Raw genomic sequence first — 12,435 nt, 5'->3', positions numbered from 1 at the left:
ACCCTCCCTTCAAAAGTCTGCAGTCAAATTACAGCAGGAGAGCCCGGCTAATCCCAGTAAGTACAGCACAGCCGGGCTCCTCTGAAGACCAAAAAACCCACAGGGCCCGGGCCAACTGTCACCTCATGCGCCCCTGATGGTGTCCCTGCCCATTAAGATATTGTCCTTACACTAGTTGTTCACCAGTAAGATGTCTAGCTGGCACAGGCCAACCACCCATATACAAAGCTGATCACTTAATGTATGTTCCCTTTAGCTGGGGAGCATTTAGGGAATTTACTGATTTACACATTTTGTTTCACTTACAGAATCATGAGAACATACTAAAAACATGACTAAATAAATCATTCTTTATTAGTAAATGGGTTCAGCAGTACTTGAATTGTTGATGAAAGGCATTATCATATAAGGTACAGGTATGGGACCCGTTATCCAGAATGCTCGGGACCTGGGGCTTTCCAGATAAGGGATCTTTCCCTAATTTGGATCTCCATAACTTAAGTCTGCTAAAAATCATTTAAACATTAAATAAACTCAATAGGATTGTTTTACCTCCAATAAGGATTAATTATATCTTAGTTGGGATCAAGTACAAGTACAAGGTCTAATTTTTAAAAATTAGAATTATTTGCTTATAATGGAGTCTATGGGAGATGGCCTTTCTGTAATTTGGAACTTTCTGAATAACGAGTTTCCGGATAAGGGATCCCATACCTGTACAATGCACCCTAGCAAACAAAACAAATACATACTGTATGTTTTTAAGGCCTTGATTGAATGCACATATTAGTTGTTCATATTTTCTCATTCAAAAGAGCAAAACAAATAATTTCTAGCCATGCAGAACAAAAATAATCCATGTGCTTATGGCTTAATAATGACAATACATTAGCTAATTGATGCTAATGGATCTAAGTAGATTTCCATTTGTTTTTAGTGTGTTGGAACACAGAAACCTTGAATAAAACAATCATACAAAGGTGTTATGGGGAGAATCCATTAGAAGATCAATCGGAGCCAGGGGATGTTTTATTGCTTGGGAAGCTGTACCCACCCACACACGAGAGAGAGAGAGAAATGGACAATCTAAATAATATAAATTGTAACTGAGATATCAGGGATGGAATTAAATAAGTTGTTCACCGTAAAATTAACTTTTGGCATGTTGTAGAGAGTGCTATTCTGAGACAATTTGCAATCACGCTTTATGTTTTTATTATTTTGGAATTTTAGCAGTTATCCGGTTGTTAGGGTCCAAATTATCCTAGCAACCAGGCAGTAGTTCGTATGAGAAACTGGTATATAAATAGGAAAGGCCTGAATATAAAGATAAGTATTAAAAGTAACAACAATACAACAATACAACATTTTAGCCTCAAAGAGCAATAGTTTTTAGCTGCTGGGGTCAGTGACCCATGTTTAAAAGCTGGAAGATGTTAGAAGAGGAAGGTAAACAATTTAAAAACTATAAAAAATTAAGCCCAGCTGTAGAGTTTCTAAGAAATGGCCTTTCTATAACATACTAAAAGATAACTTAAAGGCGAACTACCTCATTAAGTAAGTTTGAGTCAGTATAGTGTGATTCCTGACAAAATACATTGAACCTGTGAGCATACACAACCATGTACTGCACTGTGTGTAATTAGGGACCTTAATTACAGTAGTAGGGTATGATACACAGCAGATCTTGGCTTCACTAGACATAAGGTAATACACTGTTTGCGAATAACCACATTCTGTGGAATTTAACTTATGGGTTTGAATATAAAGTTCACTTAGTTTTGACAGAGATCACCAAGTCTCTTTGCACATTTAAAATGATGGTTTGTGCCCAACATAACATAGTATAGGAGCTGACTGAGATTTCTGTCTTCTCCATTGTGTGATTATTTTTGGCCCCGTCACCTTGGTTCCTGCAATGTATCTGTCGAAACCATACAAACATGGAGCTGAGTATATATGTCTCCTGAAGCTAAGGACATGCCAGTGGCAAAGTAGTAAAGGTTAATATTTCACTAAGTAGTGAGTGCTTTAGTCCTATGGTCAATATCAGATGACTCTGGACTTAATCCACTCATGTGCTGAAAACACTATTTGTATTCAAGCCTTGTCTCTCTTAGCAGCAGTACACACTAAACTGAACATACAGGAGTCTGGCATTCTAAACACAGTACAGAGGCTAATAGTATAGAAACACTGTTTTGTCTCTGTATATGTGCATAAGTGAAGCTTACTTTATCCACTTCCTCAGGGCTGCACTATTACTGAGCTCTTTTCAGAATGTCCCAGCCAAGTGCAAGAACTGAGCCAACAGCAGTTGTACTTGCACATGACTGTCAGTCATCAGGGTGAATCAGCAGAGAGGTAGGCATGTTGACTAACACTGACCTTTTCTTTATTACTGTAAAATAGACTGTATTTACAGACATAGTCATTTTAATAGCCCTCCAGAGTATGTTTGGTAAAGCATTCATGTCAGTTTAATTATTAGGTTAAAGTCAAATTAGTCACTTTTTACAGAGTGATCAATCCCTGAAAAAGGTTGCCCACGCTTTATTAATCCAAAGGCGATTGTGCATTTAAGCTGATGTTTAATGTTAAAGCAGACATTTACTCTTATGTCCAGCATGGCAGCAATACTTGGCTTCTGCTAGGAAGATGCTGGCAGCAAAGTCTGCACGTCTGGCCCAAGGCTCAAAAAGTATTTATCACAATTAGACAGATTTTAGCTATAACATGCAATGCTTGATGGGAAGATAATTGCCCCTGAGGGGTTGAAGTGCAAAATATATCCCTGTAAAGTAGTTTGTTAACTTTCTGTAGGCTTTTCAGACCTTTTTTTACTAGAACTCTTAGAGGTTATGCAATAAAAGGCACTAAGTTTGCCCAGGAGCAGTAATATTAACCAATCAGCAGGTAGAATTTACTGGTCACCTGTTTAAAAGCAAGCATCTTATTGGTTGCTATGGGTAACTGATACTGGGCAAATTTAGTGCCTTTTATTACATATGGGGCGGGGATAATGGCCTTAGCTGGCATCAGACTCCATAGGGCTATCTGTAAGCTGAAAATGTAGCAAGTTGGTACTTCTATGTCAGCGCCAAAGCTTCTACGATCCAAAGCACAGCAAGGAAACCTGCACCACTTCTGATGGTGCAGGTTAAAGTGCAAAACCATGCCAGATTGTATCCCTTCTTGCAACCTGCCCAAATGTCGTACATGACCCCAAATGTCTTCTGCTTGCCATTTTGCACAGTAGAATAGTTGACTAAGGAAGTATTCTGATTGGACTGTGTTTAAAAGAAACCCCACCAACACTTCTATGCACAGTAACTGCTAGCCAGCTAATGGATGGTAACATGCTCAGGTGAATAAAAACTTTAAGGACATGGTTATACTGGTGAGAAGCATGATACTTTAATACTAAAGCAGTCACTAGTCACTTGCTGCCATTCTATTGAACGCTGCTTGCAGGGAGCAATGCACAGGTATGAATGCATTTGATTTCTATAAAAGGCAGAAAGAAATTACAATTGCAGAGGAAGATTTATACCTGCAGCCTACTCATGTAGAAGATATGATAAGCTTTACATAAAGTTATATGAATACTAAAGAATATTCTATAATAAGAGTAAGTTCTTTTTTAGCATTAAGACATTTTAATTAAAAAAAAAAATCATTGTTTCAGGTTAGTATAACTGGATTACAGTTACTTAACTAGTTAGTTAGTTAGTTAGTTAGTATTACTGGATACGTTACTTAACAGTAAAGGAAAATTTATTTTAGTATTTTTATTTAGAATCCCTTATGGTACCTGTATTTGTACAATGGCAGAACAGTGTCATAATGATTATAATACTTTCACTCATGCTGTGGGCCACAAATCAGTCACATTTACCAAAAGATTAACATTAAAGAGGCTATATAGGCTGGATATTTTCCTGAAACAGGAATGTTAGAGCTATTTTGTTTGGTTTTAACCACAATGCAGCATTTTATTAATGTTGATTCATTTTTTTATATCAAAAAGTGCCAATGGATCATTGATTTGTTTTTACATGTATGCTATGTCTCTGGAACAAGTTTGTGTAAGTCATGATAAAGAACTCTCAACAATGCAGCCAGCCAGGAAGGGTCATTCCAGTGTAGATTCTTTGTTCATAGAAAGTCAGGAGGGTGGCAGTAAAATTAGCTGTATAATTGAGGACTGTGTCAATTTTAATTCAGCTGCTTGTCTGTTTGGATTTGGGCCAACAACTAAAGCGGTCATATATGAACACAGCCGCAGTGTGCAATTTCAGACCCAAATTGCCATTTTTACACACAAAACAACATTTTCCCCATAATCCCACTTACAAACAACAATTGCATTCATTTTACATGACCGCCCTTGCAATTACAATCATAAATAAGGCCTTAAGGAAGGTCTTGGGTAGTGAGGCTGACATCATGTAACCAGATTTTCTACTCTACCAATTTTATACAGAGATCTTATCTTTGAGGCACCCCTGTAGTGCTGCAACGAGCATAGCAAGCTAAAATGTAAGTAAAGAAACAATTGTGCTAATTAATGCAAGAAAGGATACAATTGTAGATTATTTTATGTTGCAATAAAGTAACAGGCAAAACATATTTCCAATGTAACCCTTATCTGCTGGCCTAGTGTAATCTTTTGCTCCTTTAAATGCATTCCAATCGGTTGATACATATAGACCAATTTATATAAGCAGCAAAACAGAAATGCATTTCGTATTGGAAATGAAAAATTAAGACTTGGTCTAAATTAAGTCAAACTTAAGCCAAACTTAGCTTACAATAGCATTCACATGAAGAGTCAAAAGATTTTACATTTACATTGCGAGCACATATTGGAATAAAGTCACAGTGAGTAATGTCAGTGAGTAATGTCTTTAGCATTCAGCAATAAATTCTGTGTGGTTCGAAGGCGTTGCTCTTTTTAAATCTAGAGAAATGCAAGAGATAACAATGGAGATCATTAATATCTAAATACAGAATCAGCAATACAGTACTTTTAGTTATGTTAATGGGTGTGTTTGTCTGATTGTACATATGTGTGTGTTTGGGATTAAAGACAGTTTTCAGTGGTATATGTAAGTGTTAAAATGGGTGGTTGAAACACAACCTATACTAGCAATAGTGACCCTCTGTCTATAATTAAGAAACAGAATACATTTGGGGGCAGCCCCAAAAAGAAGTAAATTGTTGAAATAATTTCATGCAGGTAAAAAAAACAACAATAGCAACACTCTGAAAGAGAACACTGTGACCACATTGGTGTGATATTCCCTGAAAAGAAATTGAAAATCTGAGCCAAACTTTATATGGCTCCTGAGGGTGATACGCATCGCGCAGAACCTATTTAAGGCAATATCTCTTCTGTGCTCCACAAAGGAAACATTCTACTTAAAATTACATTTTTGTAAGGATCATCACATAATATAAATAGAAGTCAGCATATGGGAATAGCTTGCTTTTAAACAATATCATCATAACGGGGCCAGGTTGGTTAAGCAGAAATGCTTTATGTTTAGGGAATTTCCAGGCATAGTGCAATAAATGAAAAGCTCAGATAATGGCATGATATTAGATAATGGTTAAATAATAACAGGTCCACAAAAACATAACTATACTGTACATTACTTGGAAGCAAAAAATAGCTTGCTATTTATAGGGGTTGTGCTGCTTTTTTCATGAAAACTGTTTTTTTTTTTTATTTAGACATTATTCCTTTTCAAATCTCAGGGGTTAGTGCAATAACCAGTGCAGTGTTTGCACCAATACCAGTAACCCATAGCAACCATAACAGCAATTAGCATTTATTCGACTGCTATTTGAAAGCAAACATCTAATTGTTCCTCTGGGTTACTAGACCTGAAACACACTTTGTTTTATTATTGTATTGAACCCCTTTATGTCCTTATTCATAGCACTGAGAAATGCTACTGCAATCAATATTCCTGTACAGCAACAAAGAAAAATGGAAGATTGCTAATTTAAATCAGCTTATAGAGCCTTATCAGAACAAGATGCGAAATAACCCTTTAAAAACCAAAGGGCACATGTCGTGCCAAATTTGGATATTTAGATCTATTCATATGAAAACAAAGGTATATGATGCTTGATTAAGTTTATGCATTTACCATAACAGCAATGGGTCGGCACCATGACGCAGTTGACGCTGCAGTTGCAATTGTCAGCCATGGCAACAGAGCTCATTTACAATGACCCACATAGGGTTATATTTTTCAAACAGTGAAGTCAGAGCTTGCTACAGTCTGCTATTGTGAAATTCTGCCACTCTCCATTAATTTCTATGGGATTTTTAAAAGAGTATTTTTACTCAAAGTTTGCCTTTGACAGGGCAAGAAGAACAGGTCCATGTCACCCCTCCCATCTCTTGTTTCCTTTTGGACTTTATTGACAAAGCCCTTAAACAAATGGTTAGAATTATTTCTAGGCAAGCCACAGATTTGCTCTAATGCCATAGTAACAAATACTGTAATATTAATAAAAAGCAGCTTGGGATAGAGCTGAGAGAAGTAAGTCAATTCCTGCAATATTTCATCCGCATATTGTGCATTGCACTGCATTTTTATCTCTTTATTACTTTTGTTATTCATGTTTACAAAAAATGTTTACAGAAGATAAGCCTTTTCTAATGAATGGCAGCTTTTTAAATAACTTTAGTGGCATTGTTGGGGGCTATCCTTGCACTTATATCCAGAAATCCCATAAATACTTGCCATTTAAATACATCATAGTCATTATATATAAATATATATATATACTGTATATATATTATATACAGAAACTTACCTGAATCAATATCTGATGATTTTACAGAAAGTAGTTTAACACTTTCTTTGTTTTGGGCAGATCTATGAGAGAATCACAAAGTGAGTTTTTAAGTACATTTTCACACACACAGTAATAGAAATCTATTTATTTTGTTATATAATACATTTTTAAAAAAATGTCATTAGACTTAAGACACTGAGTACATGGATGACTATGTGACCCACTGTGGCCACATCTGGTGCAAGAGCAAGCTACACAGTGTTTAGAGTTCAGCAGCATTCAGAGCTGCAACCAGTCTACTTTCACGCTGTGCTTATGTGCTGGCGCTCTTTAGAAACCTTATGTAATATATGTATCGGTTTTTAACAATTGCAGTAAGCATTGTGAGATCTGAGATTATAATTTTTTGATCTCAGCAATGTTTGGAGACTTATATGATATAATAATAAAGCATAGAGTTATACAGCAGAAAGCAAAGTCATTAACAACAACCAAAAATACTGTTTTTTTTGACAGAGCAAGGGTTTTTAGAGTAGACACTGGCCCTGCCAGTCAGACCCAGTGCAGTGTAAGCGGGACCAGACTACTCAGATTATATAGCGTGAAATAAAGTCAATTTAACTTTTTTTACTTCCCACGAATGCTCCAAATCTGTAACCCAACTTAGAATGTGAAGTCAAAGTACCATAGTATCCACATAGAGTCAGATCACAAACTCAGAACATGCTTCCAGCTCCATTAAACACAATGGCTTGTATCTTTTTTTTTTTTTGTACTCAAGATCCAAGTGGCAAGCTTTATCAATCTCTGAAGAGTGATTTAGCTTTATAGGTATACCTCCCATGGGAGCCATTAAATAGAATGGTTGAGTTTTGCACTGCATTGGTTTCACTCATCTCAAGGGGTCCTTAACGTGCTGCAATAGTTTCCATAGCTCCCCTTACCTCCTAAGTTATCCCCAGAGCCACTAAGCAAGTTGTCTTTCTCACTCTAGCCAGGAATATTTTTAAAGACCCCTTCCTGATTTAGAAAGCATAATGTAGAAGCCTATATATTCCCCATGCAGCCTGGTAAAACCCTTTAAACCCTGTTCTGCACCAGGCAACTGCATCAGACTTTTTATGATTAATGCTGTCATTTTGCTTGGACAGAATTCTACTTACAGTTTATTTTCAGCACTCTCTGCAACTAAAACAGAATAAAATGAGAGATATCATTACAGCTTGTTCAAAATACAAAATCTAGAGTGAAGGTTATAGGTAACATGGGATTTGCGTAAAGCTGCTGACCTGACCATTCACAGCAAGTACAACTATCTAACCAAATTAAAAGCACTACAAGGCAAGATAACTATTTTGAAAATCTTACTATTTAAACATCTCTTATGTCTAGAAATGTTCAAGGAAAGGTTATTCTATTTTCAATATACAAATAGATCTATTATCTGGAATGCTTGGGACCTGGGGTTTTCCAAATAAGGGGTCCTTCCGTAATTTGGATTACCACAAGTCTACTAATAGTAGAATGTTGCACTATGTCATAGTTCAGAAAAATAAAAGATTTTTTGTGGTAACATGATACCATTTATTGGCAAACTGATATCTGCTAGCAATAAATGGCATCATGTTGCCACAAAAAAACTCTACTTAGTCTACTAAAAAACTATTTAAACATTAAAAAAACTCAATAGAATTGTTTTGTCACCAGTAGGGATACAGGCCTCTTAGTCGGGATCAGAGAAAAAGGAAATCATTTTGAAAAAATTTAAAATAGAGTCTATGGGGGATGGCTTTCCCACAATTCTGAGATATCTGGATAATGGGGTTCCAGATAAGGGATCCCATTCCTGTATTTGACCAGACATACATTTACACCACAGAATAAATATAGCATTGAAAACAAGAAGTTTCAAAACTGCAGTTATGGGATCATAATCCAGAAACACATTATTCAGTAAGCTCCAAATTACAGGAAGTCCATGTCCCATACACTCCACTTTAATTAAGTAATTCTAATCTTTAAACATGATTTCCCATTGTAATAATAAAACAGTACCTTGTAATTGATCAGAACTAAGCTGGATGAATCCATACTAGTGGCAAAATAATTGCTTAACTTTATTAGAGTTCCAACAGTATTTCACCCAGAAGCTGTGAACTATATAACATCAGATTCATTACTTTATGTTCCTTCCTGTTCTGGGACAAATGTTTCCCATGTTATTATAGCAACCGCTGTGTCTTACCTCATACCTGGACACGTTTTGCACACTCCCCTTTGATGTCTTTAGGTAAGATTGTGTTTTAGAGCAGCTAGTTCTCAAAAAAAAGATTAGATCTAGCTTGCTGTCATTTCTTTATTTTTTTGCTGGTGTTTCCTCCTGTTTTAAAACTTTGTTATAAGAAGCTGACAAGATTTCATGCCACTGAAAGCAGTTTGCTCCTTGCCCTCACCAGGCACCTTGTCAAAGAAAGGCTATGTTTATTGCTAATTTACAGCAAAATCCCAGCACAGCCGAGACGTCCAACACAGAGGGTGAAATGCACCGGCAAACTGAAAAGAAGCTCGAAAATAAGAATATTTTCGATATCCCTACTCATATCCCTATTTTGTTATAAGATAGTATCTTGTTCTTTTGATATAAAATTACTATTAACAACATTATATACTGTATATATATATATATATATATATATATATTCAAGAAAAACAGATTATTTATGAAAATATTGTCAATGTTTTGAACTTTAACAATTTATAGAAGCTCAGTTTCTATGGAAATATTTTGTTCTGATCACATTCTGATCTTTCTGACTTTGATTGTAACTTGTAACTATGACTTTTTCCCAACTTCATCCTATTAATTAAAGACTTCACTTGGACAAAAGTATTGCTGAAATTTGTTTTGCTAACTCAGATCTCTCAAAAACACCATCTCAAAACATATTATCTCCTAAGGATGGATAAAGAAATTCGTTTGGGCAAAATGAAAGTGGAAAAGTCGCCATGATTAGTGTTAAAATAATGGGATCTTGGTAACATTTCAACTAAATCTCAATTTCTACATGAACTATTTTGGCATCCTTTGGACTTTAAAGGAAACTTTTTAAAGCTTTTTTATATACAATTGTTCAGAAGAGGTATTTGAAGTTTTATTCAGCTTCTAACAGGGCTCTTAAGCTCTCATGTTTGCTAAGCAAATAATCAACAAATGCAATGTTGAATATAAATGGCAAGAGAACTGTAATTCTGGTTCCATTTATAAAAGTGCATTAGGATAAAAACAACATAGACCCCTATAGGAGCAGCTAGGTTCCACTAGGGGTCTTTGCAGTTTAGGACTTTCAGGATATGCTTCTATTTGGAACCCGCAGAGCATATTCAATGGCACATTCTGGATGCACTTAGGGAATTCAGTCTGTTTGATGGTTTTGTCATCTACATATTTTAGGCTGTCCTTGGTGCTTTGCTCCCCATGTTCAATAGGAACTATTATTACTATTTTGTCACTTAAATGCCCCCCCCCCAAATCAGAACCTAGAACAGGAAACAGAAGCAAATACAGTGAATGGGTATGATCATCCTATTCCTCAAAATGATGGCGATGGATGAAAAATTCCAAATTACCATCTATAAACCTCTGATGCTGAGTAAGATGGGGAGAGCCCTTTCCTTTTTGTGTTGAAAAGGGTTAAACTGTGATATCAAATAAGGGAAGAATAATATGCACAGTTCAGAAATTATAATACGTACATAATTTTTGGAATAATTGAGAACATATAAAAAATGATTTGATATAAATATGATATACACAAGAGCCATACATATTTAGCATTTGATTTTGTGTTTGGGGAATTTTGACATAACGTTGAACGTGTTCAGTGAATGTAATGAAAATGATTCCTACCTGGAGACTTTCCTTGACACATCTTATAAAGACATACAGAGACAACAATTAAAAATGGGACCAAAATGCTGCTTAGTGGAATAATAAAACCTACAGAGAGGATAGAAAATATATATTAGACTTCTGCAGAGTGAACATATGTGCTAAAATAACAGTTTCAGCTTGTGCCTCTCTAGCTGTTAATGAATTACAAATATCAGCACCCATTGAGAGCCAAATATTGGGAGCTGTTAATCAGCCATAGTTAGTAAGTAGTGATGGGTGAAAAAGTTTGCCAGGCTTGGATTTGTGGCAAATTTCCATGTTTCACCATTGGCGGATTTTTTCACGAAACGGGCGACAAAATTAGCAGCGGAAAAATTTGCTGCACGTCCAAAATTTGTCAAAAGAATTGCCACATGTCAGAAAATAATTGTCTTGTGTGTTAATTGTATTGTCGCGAGTCACAAGAATTGTCTTGTGACACAAAGAATTGTGTCTAATCAAAAGAATTGTCACCTGTCAACGTATTGTCGCACGTCAAACATGCTGGCCCGCGTATTGGCGCGACAATTTTTTTTGATGCGTGACATTTTTATCTTTTGAAAGTTTTGCAAATTTTTCTGCGAAGCGAAACAGGACAGATTTGCTTATCGCTATTAGTAAAATGAAGATTCAATTAAACAATTTTTTATTTTACTTTTATGCTTGGGAGTAATCAAGCTCTACTGTTAAAGTGAGACAGACATGTTTTACAGTAACATTTTGATATCATTTTAAAAAGAACTAATTTAATATATTGAAATTAAAACATTGCCTCCCCCAGCTCCCCGAAACTTACTTGTGCCTGATCCCCAACAAGCCTCAGTGACATCAAGCTTAGGAGAGGTACAAAGATTTAAACACAGCCCCTAGCTTTTGGATGTTTGCCCCACCCCCAAGTCAAATGTCACTGCTTTAGCAGCCATAATGCAATAACAGGTTTAAAACTTTAAATCCATAAACCCTGTCTAGTACAATAGATATTTTACTAATATTTGGTTGCATAAAAGTATTTATTGGATGTTACCATTTTTTTTTAAATTTTACTATATGAGAAGTTCCACACCTGTCAACTAGGTTTAAAAAGTGGGAGATACAAAAGCACAAATTTCTTGATATAACGCAGGGGTCCCCAACCTTACTTACTCATGAGCCACAGTCAACTGTAAAAAGCCTTGGAGAGCAACACAAGCATCATAAAGGTTCATGGAGGTGCCAAATACGGGCTGTGATTGGCTATTAGGGGCCTCTATGCACCCTATCAGCTTACAGGAGGCTTTATTTGGTAGTAAATCTTGTTTTTATTCAACCAAAACTTGCCCCCAAATCAGGAATTCAAAAATAACTACCTGGTTTGGGGGCACTGAGAGCAACACCCTAGGGGTCGGAGAGCAACATATTACCCCTGAGCCACTGGTTGGGGATCACTGATTTAAATAGACAAGGATATTAAATAGAGAATTAAAGCAATATCATTTAAGAAAGCAGAACCATTTCTCCTGGTATGGTAACCCATATCTACTGGTAGAATTTACTAGCTTCATGTTTGAAAGCAAACATGTAATTGCTTTCTATGGGCTAAAAGTTTGTGTGATACTGATGATAAAATGTAATCACCTTGGGTTATAGAAAACATGGGCAGTTTGCCAATATTAATTAACCTACAGCAACCATTCAAGCCACCAAAA

General features: G+C 35.9%; 1 protein-coding gene across 5 annotated transcripts in view; it reads right to left on the bottom strand.

Annotated features, from left to right (window-relative positions):
* Positions 1–3,759: 3,759 nt before the first annotated feature.
* emcn (endomucin) overlaps positions 3,760–12,435 on the bottom strand; it is a 53,757-nt gene continuing 45,081 nt past the window's right edge. For all 5 annotated transcript variants that reach the window (XM_031903132.1, XM_031903130.1, XM_031903131.1 and 2 more), the window contains 4 exons: positions 10,727–10,816; positions 7,983–8,007; positions 6,838–6,899; positions 3,760–4,963 (listed from right to left, as the gene is read on the bottom strand). In XM_031903132.1, coding sequence (XP_031758992.1) covers positions 4,911–4,963; positions 6,838–6,899; positions 7,983–8,007; positions 10,727–10,816 — 230 coding nt within the window. In that variant the 3' untranslated portion in view covers positions 3,760–4,910. The remainder of the gene's footprint in view (positions 4,964–6,837; positions 6,900–7,982; positions 8,008–10,726; positions 10,817–12,435) is intronic.

This window comes from Xenopus tropicalis, chromosome 1 (genome assembly GCF_000004195.4).
Source record: "Xenopus tropicalis strain Nigerian chromosome 1, UCB_Xtro_10.0, whole genome shotgun sequence".
Taxonomy (NCBI): Eukaryota; Metazoa; Chordata; class Amphibia; order Anura; family Pipidae; genus Xenopus; species Xenopus tropicalis.
Note: the sequence above shows the minus strand (reverse complement) of the source record. Positions and strands in the feature narration are given on the sequence as shown.